General features: G+C 31.4%; 1 protein-coding gene across 1 annotated transcript in view; it reads left to right on the top strand.

Moving 5' to 3' along the window:
• The first annotated feature begins 266 nt into the window (after positions 1-266).
• Positions 267-24,590, top strand: part of LOC129227596 (protein maelstrom homolog) — a 44,375-nt gene continuing 20,051 nt past the window's right edge. Inside the window, exons 1-4 of the mRNA XM_054862178.1 lie at positions 267-581; positions 4,753-4,860; positions 14,128-14,233; positions 23,868-24,020. Coding sequence (XP_054718153.1) covers positions 453-581; positions 4,753-4,860; positions 14,128-14,233; positions 23,868-24,020 — 496 coding nt within the window. The 5' untranslated portion in view covers positions 267-452. The remainder of the gene's footprint in view (positions 582-4,752; positions 4,861-14,127; positions 14,234-23,867; positions 24,021-24,590) is intronic.

Below are 24,590 nucleotides of genomic sequence, written 5' to 3' on the forward strand. Positions count from 1 at the left end.
AACTGCGTCCTCGCTTTTTAAAATTCTTCCAAAATTTTTATTTTGCAAGCTCCAATGTTTGAATACTTTTAAAACTACATTCAAAAGCAGAAACTGAAATTTTTAAGTCATTTTCGGGCCCTCCTGTCTCTTGTTAATTTTTAGGGGAAGCTCAAGCTTCCACTCCTTGGTAGCCAAAACTCCAGTACCAGTATTATAGTGCAATGTTATTGGCATCGTTCACGTTCCCATCATAGATTGTCAAATTCAATTTGGCAACGCACGAATGTTGTGCATTGCATGTGTGCAATTGCATGTTCTCTGTTGTACAGCCAGCCAATTTGCTTTGTCATTTAAATTATGTGACATCGAAAAATGAAATAGTGGATTCTTTTCAAATTTGAACTCTTAACAGGAGTTATATTTTGTTAGATTTTATAGAAAGGCTGCTGTTTGTAATTTTGTGAAACACAATGCCTAAAAAGACCACAAAGAAGAATGCATTTTATTTCTTCATGAGAGAAATGAAAGAGAAAGAGGCAGCTAAAGGATACAATATATCAATGAATGACATGGCAACCTTTGCGCATCCTCTGTGGAGTGTAAGTCATATGTTTTGATTTGAACGATTTGATGTATAGAGTGCTGATTGCTAGCTCCGGAGGTGACAGTTTTGTCTCATGACGGATTTCCGTCTTTTTATAAAAAAACTTGAAGCGGAGTGAAATGAAATAAAAGTTCAAAAAAAAAAAAATCTACATGAGCTAAATTGAGAAAATTCATACGAACGTGCTAGTATTTTATTTGATTTACTCGATTATAAAAAAAAAAAAATTGTTAATAATAAATTATAAAAATAAATTAGGCTTGGATAAAGTGACACAATTTAATTTTTTAGCAATCCTCATACTTCTTCTGTAAGTTAATTTTTACTTTCTGTTTGGGAACACGTTTCGTGGAAAATTAATGTTTATTTATTTATTTGTATTTAATCCTTTTACTTACTTGAAAAGTAAATTTTGGATACTCATATTGTCTCAAGAACTTCAATCTTAGGAACTACTTTGATATACCCCCCTCCAAATCGGAAATTTGGCGACTTTTTTTGTTTTTGTTGACACAAAACTTTGTTGCCACAAAAATTGTTGCCACAAAACTTTTAAAAAAAACTCAAAAAATGGTACAAAATACATGAAAATACTAAATTTGGCAACAGTAAAAACCTAAATTGGCAACACCAAAATAAGGAACAGCAACCCTAAAAAGTCCGTAGGGAATGCCAGATTTGGCGCGTAATTTTTGGGGGTGTATATCAAAGTTATATCCAGTCTTAGAAGTATTTTCCAACTTACACCCCCTGGTGCTAACATTTTGGCGGAATCATGCGTAATATATTTGTTTTTTGTACGACATGTTGTGAACGTACCTTTTGTTCTCCCCTTTTTTGGCATTTGACGTGCCTTCTTGGCCCTTTTGAAGATTTAACAAAGTTCATCGCCAAAAACAAACGTTTTTTTTTTTCCGCTAGAGGTGGAAGTTCACAGAAATCTGTTCTTGAGACGCAACTCTTTCCTTTCACTTATCCGCTGTTATCAGAGTTTTATATAAATCTGAATGTTTTTGGGATAACTTCAAAACTGAAGGTCAAAAAGCAATTCATTATTTAAAAAGGTAGTTCCTATCAAGAAATATTAGAGTACAAAGAGCTGATAGGTTCCCGAGTCGAATGGTTCCTGGCCCCCCCCCCCCCATACACACAGAAAAACCAAGTTATTACATCAACATGTCATACTTGCATTTTTGATTTATTGACAACATACATTTAGAGTTCGTTTACTTGGTCACACAGGACCCGTTTATGGACGCACGTCCAATATGACAGATAGCACAATACAGGCACTTAGTGTAGGACAGAATTAAAAGTACAGAGAAGGACGTTACAACCAGGGCAAAGGGCGGGAATCAAACCCTTGCATTTTTTAGATATTATTGAACAAAATAATCAAAGGGCTCATATAATTGTAACGCAAGCAATGAATTTGTTTGTAATATTTTTTAATTAATACACCAAAAACTTCTCACAAAGTGGAAAAAATTTTACAACCCACGATAAAAAACAAGCAATTAAAACTGAATTAGTTACTTATATTGATTAACTTAATAAATAATTTGTAACTCATTAATAGAAAATATTTCTCAAAATAAATTACATCAAAATTAAATTTTGATCTGAACTCTTCCATAATGATTCTTTTCAACGGTTTTTTGCTTTTACTTGTTCCAACTTAATACCAGCATTTATATATCATAGCATCAGAGCGAGAGAAAGACATCTAATCCCAGGAATAACAGTAAGATATCCTACTGTTGCTCTGAGGCGACGATGTATTGAAACAAAAAGGTCTTTTTTTGGGGGGGGGGGGGTCAAATTTTTGTAAGTTTCTGTTCTTGATTCATGGGTGCCCCATCATGAAGAGAGATCCGGCTCAGATTGGGCACCAATGAAATTTTTAGAAGGAGTGTTTTCAAGTAAGGTGCTTTAGGGTTTGTTACTTGGTGTTAAAAAGTATTTGAGGGGTACAGGCACCCCATATTTAATGAATTTACTAAGCAAAAATATATTGCCTAATTTGTCGTTTTACTTTTAAAGCCAATAGTACCAAACCATCACAAAAACTGAAGGATTTTTGGAACTGTCTCCCAATAAACCAAAGTGATCATCCTTGGTTCAAAATACGCATCAATTTGTGTAGAAAAAAGTATAATTTAAATGCATCACTTTACTTGTAATTTCAATGTAGAATGTAAATTTTTTAATCCTTGTTTTGAATGTATTTTAGGTTTTTATTCTTAAAAAAGAAGAAAATAGTAACGACTGAATTACTGAAAATAATAATTCGGTGCCAGATTAAGGCAAGGGCACGGGCCCTAAAATCAAATTTAATTTTCAATAATATTTTATTTCAATATCGTTATCTTATCATTTTGTAAGATTCTCTGCCATTAGAAATTCAAAAACGGGGGCATGAGATAACAACAACATAAAATTATTACTTAGAGTGCATTCGGAAACAAGGATCGGTCGCCTAGGTGCCATGGCAAGCGTTCGGAAACGCTTGCGGTTTTAACCGGTAATGACACTCAACCGTGTTCGAAAATGCTGCAGTCGTTTTCTGGCGGTCGACTTTATAGCAACTTGTCGCACCGCTGTGTGGAAGCAGTTAGCGCAGGGTTGGCCGGATTGGACCCAATGGGTTTTTACCCAATGGGTTTTTTTGAAAAAACCCATTATTTAGCCCATTTATGGGTTTTTAAAATTTTCTGAGAAGTTTTTAAAAAATTAATTGATCTAAATATTTTCACAATTTAAACTTCTTTTTTATTTGTTCTTCACCACAGACAATGGACATAAAAGATGAATTTTGAACTTTAATAGTATTTCTTAACTCTTAATGGCATTAAAAAAATACTTCAAAAATTTGAAATAAATATATTTAACTTTTTTCTTTAACTGGTCAATAAATAGCTCGAATTATCTTGTCTAAGTCCTGTCATGTCTAATTTTCTCAGTATTTGTAGATTGTACAGAGGAAACTACTCTAGCTAAAGCAAAAGGCTTTCATGTGAATTATTTTCTGCAAACCAACATGTCACAAATCTCGAATAAACATCGTGTATTTTTTAGAAATTAACAGGTTTTACAAAAGGTTGGACAGAAAACAGAATAGGAAGTACTGTATTTTCATTATCTTACACAAAAGTTTAATATTTCTTACTCTGTACACAGTTGAAATAAAAAAACAGGCAACATAAAATTCAAAGAAATGTCTTGATTTAGCTGGAATTCAGTAAAAAGGGATTTAAACTACTTGAGGTTCTACAGTAATTTTGCATTACAAAATGAAATACAATAAAGTAAAATGCAAAAAAAAAGTGCAGTAATTAAGAACAAACAAACGAACAATAGAATTTATCACTCGAGAAGTAACTTTGCCTTAACTGTTGATAATCATGGAAACTAAAAAATCTGAAATTTCACCATTCTTGAATTTTATCGTCTTTTATACTTTTCTTCAGAAAACTGAATTTTCCAGCTTTTTCCCCCCCAAGACATAAAGACATTTTTGTGTTTTGTCCCTATACTTACGCTACAATATGTTACAAGTACCGCACATTTCCCCCCAAAAAAAGACAAAAAAAAAACGCATTTCTTTTAAAAAACCCAGCTTTAGTTGGGTTTTATTCCAAAAATCCCAAAAAACCCTGGGTCCATGGGCTTTTTAAAAAAAAAAATGGGTTTTTGCCAACCCTGGGTTAGTGAGATCACAAAGTCTATTGGCCAATCCGGTCGTGTTTCATGTTTTGATCGTAACGCAAATGACTTTCCCATCATGAAAGTTACGCTTTGATTGGAGGGTCGTTTGCTGCTGAACTTGAACTACCTCGGTGTGATCATGGGCGTTCGGAAACACAGCTGTTCTTCCAGGCTTCCTAGAGAAATTCCAGATACGTCATAACCACACCGGACTAACCATGCGGTGAAACCGGTGGATTATTTTCGAACGCAGATTTAGTCTTCTGATTGAAGTTTACTAAAAATAAAATTTAAGAACTCACCATTAAAGTTTATAAAAATTGACTAAGACTTTTAAAATGTGTTTCATTGTTTGGCTAGCAATTGAAATCCTTAGCATGAGCCCTTCTTTTATGCAATGAATAGTTTTATATTCAATAGAGTTTATATTAATACTATGAAAATTATCTGTGTTGCAGAAGTTATCTTTGCCAGAAAAAGAAGTATACGAAGTGATGGCTAAAAAATATAACAATGATCCAAACTTAAGAGGTGGCAGATTAGCTTCTGATGGAACAAGGATTGAAGTAATTATATTTTTATTATAGGTTATATATTTTTATTGTTTTTACAATTTTTGTCTGAATAGGAATTGTGATATCAGAATAATATTTTTTTTAATTCTAAATTTTCTTGTTCCTGTTTTTTTTTTTTTTTTTGTACTGATATTTTAATTTTGAGGCTACAGCTATGTGGATGGCTTTCAGTATAAGTGTAGATAAGTTGTACGTAGAGACAGGGTTGTCTTTTTTTTTCCGTGGTGGAAAAAACCACCCTGAAAGGAGTTCACTTTTTTACAACATATTGAGTTTTAACTTAAAGATGCAGAACTTAACAATAATAAATGAAAATAATGATTTTTCTCATTTAAAGAGCATTTTAATATTAAAATATCACACATGCATTTGTTCATGTACTCGGTCACAGAAGCAATAGATGCAGTGATCCAATTTTTCAGTTTGTCAAGATTAGCAGGTAAGAGCAGTATAAACACATTATTGTTTACATATATCAGCAAAAAAGAAATCCCCTGGTGTTAGGTCTGGTGAGCTAAGGGTGCGATCAGGGTTGTTTGGTTTAAACCAATTGTTTTTTTTTTTCAAAAATGGTATTCTCTTTTGGAAGTCTCATGTATGAATGGTAGAAGAATCAATAAACATTAATTTTTGTGACAGTTTTCATTTTTAAAATATGTTAAAAGGTTATTTTCACTTGAGTTTATACTGAGGCTTTTAAGTAAAATGATTTTTGTCTTAAATAAAAATGTTGTATTCCTAAATGCATAAGCAGGAGAACTAATGTGTACAATGGAGAACATAATGATTTTCTCAAAACCTACTTGTCCTATTTCTATAATAGGGAAGTTTTCAATTTTTCAACTATATTTGTATATGATAGAATAACATGTATGAACATCATTGGTGAAAATTTTTTGGCGATACAATAAGTAGTTTTTTAAATATAATTTTTAAGTTCAAGCTAATGTGACATCAAATGGCTTAGGAAGTGATGTCATCTGCTCTTCTGCTGCTTCAGCGGACAAGGAGAAAACAACGAAAGTGCAGTTAGCTTCGTTTAAGGCGTACTTGGTGGCATCGCGTTTCTGGAACATTAAATCTTCCATTCTCTCGGAAATATTCAAATACCATCATTGATGTTACTTGAGGAAGATTATTAGACTGTACTTAAACGAATCCGTCTTCCATAGTTTGTTGAAAATTATTATTAAATTTCTTAAAAATAACAATATCAGCGCCATGGTTGCCACACTTCCGTCCGAGGGACAGAATTCCGTCTTTTCAAAAATTTCTGTCATCGGTTTTTTTTTTCCATGTTCAAAATGATTTTTATAGATGAAACAAATCTTTTTTTTTTGAATCTCTCACTCTCAAAAAAGGTCTTATTCTTCTGAGGACAAAAAACTGGCCCATCTGCTAAAGTTAAAAAGATAAGCTGTTTTTTTTTCCCAAAAAATAATTAAATAAGTCACTCAATCTGTTGATTTCAACAATTCTTATCTTAATCTGGAAAATTTTATTAAAGTTTTTATCACAATGCATCTTATAGCCAAGAATCTCATACCTGAATTTTTTTTAATTACTATTTTTTTGTATGAAATATGAACTATTTATGTAACATGAACTATAAAATCTGAAGCTTTTTTTTCTGCAGTAGCAAATAGTAAGTTTTTTTATTGTATTACGTTCTTTTTCTGCTTTTACCTCCTAAAAATCTTGGACAATGATATGTTATTTTTTTTATTTAGGTTTTAATTTTTACTTAATCTTATAATTTGGTTTTACTATATAGTTACAGCATCAAAAATTAGCATTATATATGTCTAAAACATCAAACAAACTAAGCCCTAACATTTTGGTGTCGCAAAATGGAGCCATGCGCTTTTCAGTCCTGGCCAATTTTTAGAAAGGCACCCATGATCAGCGCTCTCAAAATGTCCATAGCAACAACGGGATCTTCTGCGAAAGGCTGCCCTCTAGAGCCCTGTGACTTAAGCTCGTGATATTTCAGAAGAGCACGCTTTTGAGCATGGGTTTTTAAAAATTCATTAAAAATCAATAATGGTGTTTTAAAATTTCGCAATGGTGAATTTTTGAGTTTTGAGGGTCAATTAACAATATCCAATAGTCAAAATAGGAATATTTAATAGGTTCTTGTCACAGATAGTACATTAGGCAAATAAATTACATAATTTTTAACTTTTTTCTTAAACTTTAAACAAAATAGTATGTGTTGTTGATCTTTTGATTTTTAAAGTTGTATAATGTACATCAGACTTATGATTCATTTGTAGCTGCAAAATACTTTCCATGTTTAAGAATGCATGATTTTAATTTTATTATTTTTTTTATTTATAGTAGATATTTATGATTATGAGGAAATTAATTTTCCAGAATTTATTCTTGGTTATTAGTAATTAATAATGCCTGAACTGTCACAGTAAATTATTTCCTTGATTGTTTATACCAAGACCCATTTACTTTTTGTCTGTTTTATAATAGTTAAAGATTTTCAAGCAATATTCTTCTAGAGAAATCTCTAGTATGAGGAAATGAACTTATAAGATTTTGCTCTTAATTATTTAATTAATTACGAAGAAATTAGGCACAAATATGAATATTAAATGTTCCTTATCAATTAATTCATAAAATCTTCATGTTTTTCCTAGAATAAAATTGTTAATCTTAGAAATAGTAATAAAAACCAAATAAACCCGGTTTAAACCAAAAAAAACCTGGTTAAAAACAACTTTTTTTTTGTTTTTATAACAACTTGGGTGCAATCATATAGTGCTAAATCAACCTGCCCTTCATCGCCATAGTGGTATGCATATGATAAAAAGCAGAGACATCTGGCAGTAGCCAATTGGAAGTTTGCAACTCTTTTATTCAAGCTCTACCAGAGAGCTGTAGCTATAATATTCCAACATCAGTAGCCTGATGAAATATTGAAGTACTTGTTACCAAAGATTAGCTTATTTTTTGTTTAATTTACAAAGGAATTATTTTGGAAAACATGATAGCATTGAACTTACCCGGATTTCGCGGAAAATTGCTCCTCCTGTTTGAAATTTCAATCTTTTTGCATCTGGCAAATATTTAAATATTTTAGCTAATCAGATGGTATTTTCATGCATACTACGTTAAATTAGAATATTTTAAGTTTAGTAATAAATAAATTAACTTTATTTTATGGGAAACATGCAAACATTGAACATCGTTTGCGAATTTTTACTCCCTTTGTTTGAAATTTCAAACCTTTTGCATTTTGTAAATATTTTTATATTTTTGCCAATTAGAAATTATTTTAACACATTCTACACCAGATTAACTTGTTTTATTATATTTTTTAATAACTAAAATTAATTCCTTTGTTTTGTTTACTAATTTAATTTTGAAATTTTGATTTTAATTATGATTTGCTGTTTTTTGATTATTATAGATTTTTTGAAAAAACTAGCTGCGTCGCCCGGCTTTGCACGGAGCACCTCGAAAATAATAGTTATGTCTAGTGACGCGTGTTCAACAATCAGGCTTGAAAAAAAAAAATCAATAAAATTTTGTGGCAGATTGCGGAAAAATAACCAAAGAGTAAACATTTTAAAGCCCTCGATTGCAGGAAAAGCCTCAAAACAAAAACCAAAAAATTTTTTTGTTTATATTCGAGAAAAAAAAAATGGCACCAAATCTTTCATTTAATGATTTTCTTCACGCTACAACTACAAATTTTAATAAAAGCATTGTTGCGGAAAGTTGAGATGAAGCACTGAATAATAATTTGAATGGAGGAAAGCCTTCGAAAAATTGGGATTTTATGTCGAAATCCAAGCTTTATAATAATTAGTTTTTAATTGATATCGGCGCTAATTATTATCAGAGGATTATGTTAAATAGCCAAACATGAAGACGGGAAGATTGCAAATCCATCGATACCTGGTTCGATGGTCAGTTCACTGTCGTTCGGGAGAAGAAGCTTGGACATAGATAGATACTCAGATTTTATATGTATAAGATATTAAATCTAAACAGTTGAGCACCTAACATTAAACCTTAAATTTTGTGTTTTCAATATAAAGTTATAAAGTTGAATCGTATAATTTTATAAGGTTGAATTTTAAGTACATCATTTTCTTTAGGTCTGCTAAAATAATTAAGGTATGTAATAAAGGTGATTGTATTTTGGTTATTCACTAAATCCAGTAGTGTTCATTCTGTTCAGGATTCAAAAAATCATAATTTTTGGAAAATATCCGATATTTTGATATATATAGGAATCAGAATCATATATATATATATATATATATATATATATATATATATTGGATATTTTAATATATATCCGATATTTTCAATCAGCTGAAACTAGTCTTTAAAAATAATAAATGTATCCTCAAACCACTCTGGATTTCCTTACATTGTTATTACAATATGCAGACATAAAATTAAAATTTTTATTCCCCATTTATATCTAACATTTCATGGAACATTTTTTTTAATTATGGAGTTAACTTAGCATTAGCTGTTTTATTCATTTTTCTTCTGTTAGGTACTTTTGTAGTTATGATTTAAAACTAAAAAATATGCATTAGACGGTGCACAATCATAAGACATTTTCTTTTCTTCTGACCAACAATTAATATTTAATTAAGCTCTTTTAATATGAATCAAAATTGTTACATAACTAATAATTTTATTAATATAAATTAAAAATGGAATACCGTATTTTCGTGAGTAAGCGCCACACTCGGTGTAAGCGCTGCATTGAAATATAGTCTCATGGAAAAAAAATTTTTAATGGATGCGTCATATCCACGGTTTGCACCAAACCCAACATTAAACAATTTAAAAGCACAATTAGTTGTAAAGAAAGCAAGAATGAAACGCAAATGAAAGAAATATTTTTAAATAACGAAATTATATATACTTTACTGAAAATATAATTTTCTTACTTGGGATAAGACATTTGTTGGTTATCCAGAGCTAGGGACATGCACCCTTTTCCTCAATGCCTCGACAATGTCAAACTCTCTGGCCCAAGTAGCACAAAAATGTCGATTGATGTAGGAATGACATAGGTCGACGTTCGAATATCAAACAATAACGGATAAGGTTCTTAAAACATACAACTATGTCAAAGTATATTTTTTCATCGACTTGATTTAAAAAGTCATTTTTACAGCTTATTTCGACATTTGAAATCAATTAATCATTATTAAAAGTGTTTATATGGTAACATTGTCATTACTTTCTTCTATATCTAATATATAGAAGAAAGTATTGGATTCGTGCAAATTTTCGAATTTCAAATTTTGACGGATTCGAACGTTTTGAGGTGTGCTGAGTCCATTTCGACTATTTTTGGAAAATGTCTGTCTGTCTGTGTGTGTGTGTGTGTGTGTATGTATGTATGTGTGTGTTTATGTATGTGTGTCACGTCTGTGTGTGACCAGTTTTTTGTGGCCGCTCTACAGCAAAAACTACCGCATGAAATCGAACGAAATTTGGTACACATATGTGCCCGTATGTGAACTTGTGCCCATTGGTTTTTGGCGCGAATTCCTCCAAGGGGGGTGGAGCAATGGGACGTTTTTTGAGTTACGCGTGCTTGCTATTCCTCAGGAAGTAACTGGCAGAATCAAACAAAATTTGGTCCATATGTTGCCATTAAATGGAACAGGTGCTGATTCAATTTTGATGTCAATAACTCAAACGGGGGTTGAGCTATAGAACGTTTTTTGGTCGTCAATTGTGACTGCTGTATCTCAAGAAATAATGAACGGAATGAAAGAAAAATTTATCGGCAAGTAGCCCTTAGTGGGTATAAGAGCTGATTTTATTTTGGTGTCAACAGCTAAAAAGGGGGTAGCGCAATCGCCCGTTCTTTTTTTCCATTGTGAGTGCCCTATCTCAAGAAGTAATGCTACGTTCTGGTTGAAATTTGGAATATATGTGAATCCATACGTAAACAGGCTTTGGTTCAATTTTGACGCCAATCGCTCCAAGAGGTGTTGATTTTTTTTTTTTCGAATAAAAATAGCTTTATTAATGCAACAATAAGAAAGATAAATCGTAATAGATTGTCGTCTGCGTATTTCTCGTGATTTTAATTGTATGGAAATGATCGGAAATATTATCTCAATGATTTAAAATTTTTAACTGTTGCCATCTTATCTTTGTTAACAAATAAAATATTTGTAATTAATTCGAGCAAGGCTTTTAAAATAACTTTCAATTTTCGCTCTTTGCTTTGCTTTTGCAATAATGCAGGCATTGGGATGGTCGTCAAGTTTTTTCATGTGTAATTTTGTTTTTGTTGGGAATATTGCTTCCTCGTCAAGCATGGGGAGGGATCAGAAAAAAAAGAAAAATATAGAAGAAAGTTTCGTGATGGCCACAACATACTAGTTTATATAGGAATCAGAAGCAAAATAAAAAGTTTCAAACATTGAAAAACGTTGTTTTATGATAAAAAAAAATATTGAAACACTGACGTTTTTTGACGCGACTGGCGTACTTTTTCTACGCTAATCGTTATGTTGTGCTAACTGCCGGCAGCAGGACAATGAGGTTCCATCTATTGGCAGCGTTTTCAAAATTAAAAAAAAAAACTTGGAATTTTTTTATGTGAAAAAAAATTTATCCGCCGCACTGGTTATAAGCGCTGCACCAGCAATTTTTTTGCTTTTTTTCTTGTATGTGTTGCGGCGTTTATTCCCGAAAATACAGTACTATGTTACTTCGTTACATAAATGATATATAAATACACCATAAAAATATAATACATTACTTTTTGGTTTTTTTGCTAATAAATGAACAATATTATATTGGAAATGCTGTAGTTGAAATAGAGACGTACCGAGTAGCACTTTGGCCGAGTACCAAGTACTCCGCCTTTCATTACTCGGCCGAGTACCAAGTTACCGAATACTCGGCCGAGTTACCGAGTACCAATTACGTTTTAAAAAGAACCACCGACACACATGTGATGAATTTTGAACTTATTGGAATAGTAGTATAGACCTCCTTGTCCATATTATAGTTTTTAAAACTAAATTCCTGCTGAAATGTAACTATGCATTATTATTTTTTTTTAAATTTTACAAAAAAAATTATTTTAAAAATTTAAAATAAATAAATAAAAGGTATGATTAATCAAGTTGGAATTAAAACAAATTATACCAATCTATTATAGTTCTAGTTCGCCAAACATAAATAATTTTTAAAAGCAAATAAAACAAATGTGCAGGAACTCTGCAGACACATGTTTCTGTGTTACAAGGTTCATCTTTTTCAGTGCATAAAGTGTGAGCTAAAGAATGTAAAGACATTGGACAAAAAAAATCAGACTTTTAAATCCACAAGCTCACATTTTGTGCATTGAAAAAAGAATTCTTTGTAACGCCAAAACAAGTTTCTGCAGTGTTTCTGCACTGTGCTTTTAATGTTGTTTTATTTCCTTTTATTTTTTAAGAGCAAAGGTATTTTTATATTTCTTGTAACTAATTTTTGTTCGTAGCAAAAATCTATTTTTAGTAGAAAAATTCCATATTTTCTATACTTACCTTTTTTTGCACATTTTTTTAAAATAAATAAGTTATATTAAATTTGGGGACAATTAAAATAAAGATTTATTCCATTAAAGTATTACAAACTTCATTATTCTCAAAATTTAAATTTAACTTGTATAAATGATTGCAGAATATTATATATACTTGCACTTTTTTATAAATTTTAATATCTGTCTTTGACAATATTCAATTTTTTGCAACTACTCGGTATTGGCCGAGTATGATCAAAATTTGGCGGAGTACCGAGTACTCAGCAAATTGGCCGGGGGTACCAAGTAGTTACCGAGTACTCGGTACGTCTCTAAAATACTTCCTGTCAAAATTTCTGTGGATCAGTCTGTGCATTCCCCCCCTTCTGTCTTCTAGGCACCCCTGCTAAAAGCAGAGTTGGTAACAAGGAAAGAAAATATTTTAAACATAGTCACTGCTTTCAAAAAATAACTAAAGACAGAAAAAAGAAGTAAATCATCAGAAAAAAAATATGCATTTTTTTTCAGAGCGAGTAAAAAACCGACAGCTACAAATACGCAGCTTTTCTATAATTCTATATTGAAGAAGAATAATAAACCATTTAAATACATGAATTAGCTATTCATGTATGTATTTTAGTTTTAAATACATACATGAATAGCTATAACCATACAAGAAATAGTTATGGCACTTTCCATTACTCACTGAATATTAGAAAACTACACCTCTTAAACCTAAGTAAATGAATAAATTTTTTTAAAGAAAGATCAGAATGGTGCAGCTCCCATATTTGACATTTCAGGAAATGATCAAGAGCATAGAACGATTTGTTTCATCATAACAATGACGCTAATGTTGATAATAGCCATAAAGAGTCCAAAGATACCTTCACTAGGCTGATAAAAAGTTACCACAAGCGTGAAAAACGGACTATGCTCCTGCATGATATGACTTGCTCATTGGTCAGAGTTTCCAAAATAGACTGAGCGACTTCACTGTCGCACGGACACCCCCCCCCCCAGTCGGGGAGTGACTGGTTTGTCGGGGATAGCTGTAGGGAAGCGAGGTGTCGTCTATTGGCTACTCTACCCAACACGAGCACATGTTCCTAGACATTGGTATTTTTAAAAAATAATTCAGCGTCCAAGTCATTTTTAGCAAAAGCTGTTGTCCCCAAAAAGATTTCAGATAAGAAAAATAATTGCTAAAAATTCTCATTATGTTATGACAAGATTTTTTTTTTTTACAAAAGAAGCAAAATACCTAAAAATAGTTTTTTTTTCTCCACAAGAATAAAGTAAGTTCACAAAAGCACCCCCCCCCCCCCCGTCCCCCTCCCACACACCCACAAAATGTGGACTTAAAAATAAAAACCTTGGTCGACCACTGTTAATACTAATTTTTCTTTTCCCAATTTGTGCAAATATGTACACTTACTAGCAAAGCGCCTCATTTGCTAGGACTTCTTCATTCCTACCTTTCGACATAGTGCCTTGAAATTCCCTTGTGTTGAATTCAAAAAAGGTGGGTTATTAATGCTGACTACTAAAATAGCGATTGATTTAAATGTGTGCATTGGCCATTAATTAAAATTTTTAATTTTCAGGTGGAGGGAGGGGGAGGGGGGGGGTGATTTAAGAAAAAAAATTTAGCAGATAAAAATGGTCAAATCAGACTGAATTCTACGTTTAAAATAAATATATGATGTTAAATGTTTCTTATCTATTATTCTTTTCAGGATAACATGAGGGAAAAAGAAGAAGAAGAACAAAAGTTAAATGCAATGGTCCAAGGAATTCAGAGGTTCTGTAATGCTGATACTTTTACAACTGAGCAGTTCAAAGGTAGCTCTAATGTTTTTTGCATTTATTGGCTTGCACACACACACACACACACGCACACACACACACACACACAAGCAGGGCCTATGCTATATTTCAAACTGCTATCCAAAAAATTAGCCAAATTTTATAATTCTTTACCAAGGACTTAAATTTAATGAATTTTAATCGTAATTTTTATATTTTTTGTGACAAAACAAAGGAATAGCTTTATAAAAAATACAACGCAAGTGCTTGTATTTCAAATGTACAGCATACATTTAAGTTTATTAAACACTTAATAACAATGCATAAGACATTGAGTTCCTAATTGTTTGTAATCATTTTTTTGCAAAATTTTTCATTTTGAGGTTGAGGGGAAAAACCTTTTTATATATATATATATATATATATATATATATATATATATATATATATTAAATGGATGAGAATTTTCTGTTCAAAAATACTTTGTCGAATCAGTGTTTGTGATTTCAATCAGATTTATATTACATTTTAATCTCTATCATTAATGGAAAACATATTTCAGCAAATGGCGATCCCACACCCCCACCAACTAAGCATATAGTGTGTATAGTAATTTATAGTATATATAGTAAAAAAGCATTTCACCCCAACTCTAATAACTACTTCACTAACTTACTTTTTACATGTTTTAATTTAAGCAAATGAAATTGTATCACAATGTATTACGTACACAAACAACTGACGAAGAAAGCCATCTGCCTAAAATATGCTTATGTTTCTATAAGAACATAAGGGCCTTCTGCCCTTCCTCTCATGAGAAGTAAGTGTGTCCACACTTGCACTAGAGTGTTCTCTTTTTTGCTAATAAATTTCTACACAGCATACAGTTTTTAACCAGAAAAAAACTACATATATATATGTATATATATGTGTGTGCAGGGCTCCCAAATGGTCTGCTTTTCCCACCAAAGTCCGTTTTTTATGGTAAAGTCCGCTTTTTGACAGTTTGGTCCGATTAGTCCGCTTTTATATTGTTTTTACTTAAATATCAGATTTTAAACTTTTTCATTTCGTTAAAAGCTATTGTACACTCAAACACGCCGCCGCAGCGTGTGTTAAACAAGGTTTGTACGCCCATGAAAAACCTTGAAAAGTTCTTTGGGGAAAAAAAGGTCATTTCCAAGTGCTTGAAAACCTTGAAAAAGTGCGAAAAGTTTATTGCTTGAATTCTTTCAAAAATCATTGGATTGTGCTGCCTTAGCTTAGCTTATTTTTCGTTTAATTTCAATAATCAACGAAGGAATTATTTTGGAAAGCTTACTCGGACTTCGACATTAGACTTACTCGAACTTCGCGGAAAAATGCTTCTCGCGTTTGAAATTTAAATACTTTTGCATCTTGTAAATATGGTTATGTTTTCCACAATTGGAAGTTGTTTTAATATATGCTACCTTAGTTTAGCTTATTTTTCGTTTAATTTCAATAATTGACGAAGGAAATATTTTGGTAACTACGACAACATTGAACTTAGTCGAACTTCGCGGAAAAATGCTTCTCGCATTTGAAATTTCAATCCTTTTGCATCTTGTAAATATTTTGATGTTTTCCACAATTGGAAGGTATTTTGACATATGCTACCTTAGTTTAGCTTATTTTTCGTTTAATTTCAATAATTGACGAAGGAAATATTTTGGAAGCCATAACAACATTGAGCTTATTTGGACTTCGCGGAAAATTGCTTCACGCGTTTGAAATTTCAATCCTTTTGCATCTTGTAAACATTAAAATATTTTTCCCAATCGAATGTTTTTTTCTTATATGCCACCTTAGATTAGCATGTTTTATGTTTAATTTAGTAGAAAATAAATAGATTTATTTTATGGGAAACATGCCAACATTGAACTTGGTTCGTGAAAATTTGCTTCTCTGAGCTTTCATTCGTTTTGATTCTTATAAATATTTTTATATTTATAGCAATTAGAAGTCATTTTGACATGCTACGTTAGATTAACTTGATTTAATTTTTATTTAAATAACTAAAAAATTAATAATTTTTGTGTTGTTTAATTCAAGCTTATTTAGTTTTGCAAACTTAATTTTGATTATTATTAGCTTATTTTCGTGGTTTTTTTTTCTTTTTGGGAGTGGGGTATTTAAGTTAAACAATTGAGTACATAACATCTTAAAATAGCTTTTGTATTTGAAACACAGTTGAATTATATACAGTAGGCTCTCTGTTTAACAGATTTCAAGGGACCACAAAAAATCGTCCTTAAGCAGAAAGCGTTCTTAAATAGAATGTCTAACACTATAGTGGACCATCTGGGATCGTGAAAAGCCGTCGTTAAACCAGGGGTCTGTCCAGGATTTTTCACAGGGTCTGTTTTTTGTGAAAAATCAAATAATTTTGTGAAAAAGGAATTAATTTTGTGAAAAGTCAAAAAATTTCGCAAAAAAAAAAAAAAATTCTTTTTGTTAAAACGAAATTTTAGAATTTAAGAGATGGCACAAACTGCATCAATTAAACTTAAAGTTGAGTGTTTTCCTCTTCTACGTCGAGAAAATCATTCTGGATTTTTTTTACTAATATTTGGCGGGGGGGGGGGGGATCGCTCTTTCAAGTATCAATATTTATCTACCATTCTACGTTATGTTAAATTATACTAGATATATTTCTGTACAGTACTTAAAATAATTGTTACAAAAATATAAATAAATAAAATAAAATTCAGAATAGGGTTCAGCATTCAACTTTTTGACCCAAGACACTCTTAAGAAGCACAGAATTTCGTTTAAAACTTATAAATTCCGTGATTTAAACAAAAATAAAAAGATATTTCAATTGTTTACCTCTTAACAAAGCGTAATAATCATTAAAAATTCGAAAAATCAGATTTTCATAGCGGATGCAAAGAGATCGCAATTCTCAAAGTGAAGGCATCAAAAGTATAAAAATGGCTTGTAAAAGAAATATTTTTGATAAAATTATTTTAAAATTGCATTTTAGAGTCCTATGATAAACATATCATTAATATCTGTGGACACAGTTGACCCAAAAAATAAAATAAAATCAACCATCTATTTAGCATTTTAATTTTTGACTCATAACAGAAAATGGAATTTTGCTTTAAAAACTTGAAATGAGAGTTCTAACAGAAATAAAGAGACTTTTCATTTATTTGAATCCTAATAAAGCTAAGTTAGCTTGAAAAAAGAACAAAATATGATTCTCATATCGGATGTTAAAAGATTGCATTTTTCAAAATGTAGACATCGAAAGAAAAAAAAAAGGTAATTAAAAGAGTTTACTTAAAGTTAATCATCCTTGTGTTAGCATCGAAAAATCAAAACCCATATAATTTTCTCCCAAAATAACAATTAAACATCGCACCGCACCCGTAAAAACGCAAATATTGACAAGCTGGCAAAATGATGAGAATATTTTCTAATCAAGTCATTATAAAGGTTCAACGCCAGACGCTAAGTGGTGATAATTTTGAAGTTGGTAACACTATCTGAAGCGATCATATTTTTTCCTCACCTTTACTATCCCTTTGCAGTTCTAAGTTCATTTCGCAGATATATATTATTATTGTTTATTAAATCATGAGCGGAGAAAAGTGCTTACCAATGCCTTTTCAGAAAAGTTAACAAAAACACCGCTGCTAATTAGCTGTGATAAAACAAACAACCATTATATATATTTGGCAGTAGCAATTATTTATCGCTTGCAGGAGCATCCCAAGAGTGCCGATTTTTTTTTTTTTTTTTTTTTCAAAAGTAGCCGATTTTGTATAAGCTGATCCCTCTAACTTGACTTAAAAAAAGGTTCCAAAAATTATCGGTTTATACACAGAATTATGCGTTATTTTGTTTTCAGATTTGCTCTTTCAATAAACAATTTGACATCTGATCTTGTTTATCAGAATTTTGTGAAAGGTCCGTTTTGTTTGATCGGGATTTTGTGAAAAGTCCGTTTTGTTTGATCGGGATTTTGTGAAAGGTCCGTTTTGGTTGATCGGATTTTTGTGAAGGGTCCGTTAACGGACCCAAATATCCTCTGGCCAGACCCCTGTAAACAGAGAGCCAACTGTAATTTTATGAAGTTAAATTTGTATACATCATTTCATTATCATAATGCCTGCTAAAGGGGGGAATTTTTTTTCCCCCATAAAAGTTCAAAGCACTCATGGCAATGCAATTATGGAGCATTTTTTTTTTTTTTTTTTTTTTTTTGATATAAGCTTTATGATTCTTGAAAATAAACTTTGATTATGAAAATTGCAAAACGAAGCCTCATGTGATTTGCTTCTCTTTGTGATTGAGCATTTGAGACATTTTTAAGAAAACTTTCAATACAGTAGATCTATTTGGTGTGTGATAGATTCATATCGGTTAAGAAGGGATATAACGCAGACAGAAAAACACCAAAATAATTTTAAACTAAAGAACAGCTTAATCTATCCTTCAGTGAGACTACCAGCATCCCTGGTTCAATTCAAAATGTATCATTACGCCTATTTAGTACTAAGGAGGTAGCCTTAAGTGCTGAGCTAAGTGCCTCTCCCCCCCCCCCCATCCAAATGTTTGTGTAAATAATATTATTATTCAATGGATAAAATGATCAGTTGTGCAAAAGGTGATAAAGGAATTGTATCATTAAAAATCTCATTATTGTGGTTAATTAACGAATTATCTTTACCAATTTAGCAGCAGGCAGCTAATTTGCCTTTTGGTGCTTCCTTGGGCTTAAATGAATGGTCCTCCCAAGGTCCTCTTTAGTCCTCTTTTTGATTGAAAATGGTCCTCTTTTACCCTTTTCTAAAACTAAAATGTATTGGGAGCCCTGGTGTGTGTATATATATATATATATGTATATATATGTGTGTGTGTATATATACATATACTAGCAGTACCCGCACAGCGATGCCCGTGCTAAAAATTTAATGGAAGTCCGTTGAATTAAAAAAAAATTGACGTCCCCTCCCCCTCTGATGTGAAATGATCGTTTTTCTTTGTATAAAATGTGTACACACCTTTTCAAAAAAAAAAAAAAAATTAAGTTTCTTTGGAATTTAAAACTTTTTTTCAAATGATTAAATTAGATTTACAGTTGCTTTAAAACTCTATTTAGCGAGTGAAGCGGTTTTTACTGCAATTTAAAATGTTTCACCAAATAAACAAAAACAGGCATCAAATAATATTTTTCAAATGTAAAAATAATTCCGCAGCTCTATTGTTTATCTCCAAACTTGCCCAGCAACCACGCTATCATAATCCATCCGTCTAACAAAAAAAAAACACATCCCCTGGAACATTCAAAAATTATCGTCAGAAAAAAAGAAGAAAATGTCGTACATTTCACTCGGATAAAAACAAATCAAAAGTTCCTTTTCTTTCAAAACAAATCGCCAAAACAATGACTTACATTAACGGTTGCCTTAAAACAATAATCCTAGACTGAACTGCTCAGCACCTAACTTGCCTAGCGACTACGCTACCAGAACCCAGTCCTTTTGCGAGTGAAGTGGATGTTTTTCCTTTGGAAATAATAAATGTTTCGCGAAACAAACAAAAAAGTATAAAATCACATAAACAGTAGCTTTCAAATCTTACTACTATTATATATGCGAAAGTTTGTCTGTATGGATGTATGGATGTATGGATGGATGTATGGATGTTTGTTACTCTTTCACGCAAAAACTACTGCACGGATTTTGATGAAACTTTACAATAATATAGCTTATGCATCAGAATAACACATAGGGTAGTTTTCGTCCCGTTATGGGGGGCAAAACCCCCTTAGGGGGGCAATAAAACACAATTTTTGTATAAATTCTCTAATATTGGGATGAAAAAATACTTGCACATATTTACATTATATGTCCATCAAAAGCTCTGATTTTTCTGCTGAAGATGGCACCTGTTCGAAATTTCTAAGTAGAATAAAAAACGAGTTATGAGCTTTTTAGATCCATGTACGAAGGCTTTCCTAAACTCAATACAGTATTTAGTGTATCATCTCAACTCCCTGTCGATAGCGACAATTGTTGTATTGTTGACTATCTTTGCTTTTCGTGACTGTTCAAGGCTTTTCTGAAGTCAAATCTTGAAGTAAGATTTTTGCACATTATTGGCAAATAATATATGATTTGGCTGATCATTTTCCATTTAAACGGAACTTTAATGTAATTAATGATTTTTATTATTATTTATGCTGATTGAACACTTACTCATTATTCATTCAACCAGCAGATCGCCAAAATTATTGCAGAAAGATTTCCGTAGCTGATGCATTTGGCAGTTTTTTTCAACGTCGCTGTTTTTGAAGCCGAAGATTACGTCATAATGTTTCTCAGCTTTCACCATGTAAACAAAATATCGCCAATCAAAGAATCTTTAAAAAAACTTTCTTTACTGTGTTAAATAATCCAGCAACTAAATTAGGCAAATCCATAAACAGCACAAAAACTTCCATTAATTTTCCTTTTTGCACAATTTCAAACAATCGCCAAATTTTACTACTTATTTTGGAAACATTTCGAATGAAACTCTTTAGCACCATTTTATGGTGACCAAAAGTATCTCAGCACCTGGCGATAATATCTTTGTAACGAAAATTAACATCATATCGTTTTACAAAGTAAGGAAAGAAGGAGGGAGCATCATCGAAGGTATCCCAAAACGATTCCCGCAAATTCAGTAAAATCGCACCAAGGACCCACAATGATTGAAATTTCCCAAAATAACTAAAGCAAGTATAAGGGGATTACGAGCAACTTCAATAGCAATACAGAAAATGTTTTAGACTCCATGTAAATAAAAAAAAAAGGATCAACAGATTAATCTTTTTAAACATGAGAAGAATAATTTCATGTTTTGGAAATTTGTATATGCTTAAATATAGTGCTTTCGTTTCAAAATCAATACTATTTTGTTCTTTATACTTATTGCTATTTTACTTTTATGGGTAAGGAAGAAACTCGATTTTTAATCACATCAAAAAGATGTGTTTTAAATTCTTTCACTTAAACCAGAAAACAAAAGCAAGTAACGATTTTTTCTCATAATTATTACTGACCCAGGCAACGCCGGGTATTTTTGCTAGTCTTTATATATTAGGAACTGCGTTGCCCGGCTTTACCCGGTCTCCCTTGAGAACAAAAATTGTCTCAAGTGACATATATTCAACAGTTAAAAGAATAACTTAATAACTTCAAGAAAAACTTAAATATAAGAAAAAAAACATCACGCAAAATTATCCTTCCAAACAATGACGACAGATATTAAAATACTTTTAAGAAATTAAAATGCGAAAGATGGATTTTAAAAGCGTAACCATGGAAACACGAAATAAAATGGTTGACAACCTGAAGACCTGAACCCAAATGACATATTTCGAAATTAATTTAAAAACGCTTGTAACTTTTTTTCCTTTGAAGATAGAAGCCAATTTTTTCTACCAAAGGTCGAAAGAGATCTGGAGTAAAAAATCTCGCTTTTTCCAATGCTGTCAAAAAGAAAACTGTGGGACAATTCCTGCACTTTTTACTGATAGATTTAATGAAGAAAGTAGTGCCTAAATTTCAGCTAAGCCTAAAAAAGTTCGAGCTAAAAACACAAATTACTCCCGCCGTAATTAAGTTAGAGCATTGAAATAAATTGTTTAGAACGCAGAAAATTCTACCCTTTTTAACGATATATAATATTAATCTACGCAAGCAATTTTTTCCCCTCTTTAATAGCCAATAATAGCCAATTTACGTGAAATTTGGGCCTAAATTTGAATAAAAAAAGAACTGTTTATCAGATTTATTCGAATTATAGCCTATGTCACTCAGTAAGAAAGCACCTTTCATATAGTGAAAGAATTTTTCAAATAGGTGCAGTGCCCGGTAGCAGAAACTGCGAGAGGAGAGACATGCGTCGAGAGGAGAGACATGCGTCGCAGATTTTTCGGCGGCCTGCAGATAATTTTACCGAAGAACAAAAAGAAAGAAAGAAAAAATAAATAAATAAAAGAAAAAAGAAAAGAAATACAACTTGGAAAAGATCGTTTGGAGATCACTTTTTGAGCGATGGATGGTTCAGCATTTCAGCTAGAAACATAGTCGCCATATTTGGTCATTCACAAAATCGAAGTAGAAAAGTGCAAAAGTTTTCAAAAACAAAGATGAATTCTATGTTTTATTTTTCTGTTGAGAAATGAAAATAACTTAAAATGTACAGCAAATCGTTTTTTTTTTTTTAAATAATTTTCTTGAGAAATGAAAAGTTTTATGTGAAAATTACACCTTATCCTCATTGCTTTAGACGCAAAAGTGTGGGGGGGGGGGGGCTAAAACTTCAACTAAAGTTTAGTCTCATGAGGATTTTTATTTTGAAAATATTTTTTTGCAACAAATTCAGAAATTTATATCTTAATTTTTAGCGTAGTCGCCATGTTTGGTCATTCTTAAGATGTTGGTACGCAAGACTTATGAAGTGCCTACGTTTTCAAAAACGGAATTGGATGTTTATTGCAATGCAAATTGTTGAAAATTATGCAAAATGTGCCTTTTTTTTTGGTAATTCTTAATTATTGTTTTTAAAATTGCAAAATTTTATCTTCAGAATATTATCTTTTCTTCATTGCTTTAGAGGCTAATGTGCTAAAAACTGACTATTTCACTTAAATTGTAGTTTTTAAGGATTTTGAATTTTTTACTACTTTTATGTAACAAATTCAAATATCTATTTATAACCATGAATTTTTCGCGTAGAGGCCAAGTTTGGTCATTCGCAAGATGGAAATAAACGATACTATTACTTACCTAAGTTTCCAAAAACAGAATTGGATGTTTACCTCAACACAAACTATTGAAGATAACATAAAGTGTTCAATAAATCATGTTTTTTTTTCTTTTTATAAAATATTTTTTTGAAAAATGCAAATTATCTGCACAGTTGTGTTTGATCCTCATTTATTTGAAGGCTTTGCTATAAGCTAAATATTTCATCTGAAATGCAGTTTCCTGCAAACTTCTCATTTACTAATTTAAAAAATTTAAAAACTTATTTCAACACAAATTTTCCATATTAAAATTAATATATCTTGAATAATTGGTTTTCATAGTGTGTAGCGTTCTATTTATTTTTATGAAAGTAGTGAAAGCTGCTGCCTCCCCCCCCCTATTGTTTTAAAACTCAGCGACAGTGGTGGCCACTAAGTTTTTTGGGTCTAGTGGCCACTGGCCAGTTGGAAAATTGTCCAAGTCTTGGCCTTCACATAGGACTTGTGTATTTTATGAAAACTTAAAATAAAACTAATAATAATGCTGCAGATTATTTTTAACTACCAAAAATAGTGTCGCAGACTGGCTACAAAATATCTGCTACTGGGGTGCAGTGGTTCTGGAGATTACCTCGAACATATCAACACACAAAAATCCGCCCTCTCTCTTTATAATATTAGTAAAGATATATTACTTTGAAAGACTGAAATTGGGAAATGTCGTCATTTACTGGCCGACGTTTACCAACCAGAAGTAACACATCTTTTGCAGTAATATATATATATATGTATGTATGTATGTATGTATGTATGTATATATATATATATATATATACATGTATAAACAATGGCTTATTTTAATTAATTTTATTTATTTAGTTATTCATTTATTTTCAGAAATAACTTCCAGAAAGGTTATTTACTTTCTTTCCTTTAATATTTTATGCCATCATCAAGAAACAGAAACTTACATACCTATAGAAGTAGGCTTGATAGAATACTCCATTCAACATGGAATTCACAGAGAATATCATAAAATTTTACATCCAGGTAATTTTACTGAAAATATTTTCTATAAACAGCATCTCATTTTATTTTGTGTAAAATATATTTCTGTGTAAACTAATCTGGAAAACTAAGTAATTTTTTGTTTCACTAATTAATAGAGTCACTGACCTAAAACCAAACACATTTCTTTGGACTATAGCAAGCAGATATAACAAACTTAAACTGAAATATTACTAATTCCTTACTGCACCAAAACTAATAACATCTGACAAACACTGGAGATGTTCTTATACCAGTTAAAACAACATACAAAACAACATATTTATCTGATTCCAACCTATTGATAACAATGATACACACCCATTTCAGCCACTCAACCATTCTATACTTATTTCAGCTGTAGTCTAAAATAAAATTTTAACAACAGTGTTTAACAATGCAGAACAATGGCTAAAATGCCCACAGGCATCATCAAACAGATCACTTCTCATCAGCTAGATTCAACACTCGCGATCGTTCTGATTTTTAGCATGATGACTTAGTATCTGAACACTTCTGAACATTTTACTTCAACCAACGCCTACTACTACTATACAGCACCTAAGCAGCATG

This window comes from Uloborus diversus, chromosome 8 (genome assembly GCF_026930045.1).
Source record: "Uloborus diversus isolate 005 chromosome 8, Udiv.v.3.1, whole genome shotgun sequence".
Taxonomy (NCBI): Eukaryota; Metazoa; Arthropoda; class Arachnida; order Araneae; family Uloboridae; genus Uloborus; species Uloborus diversus.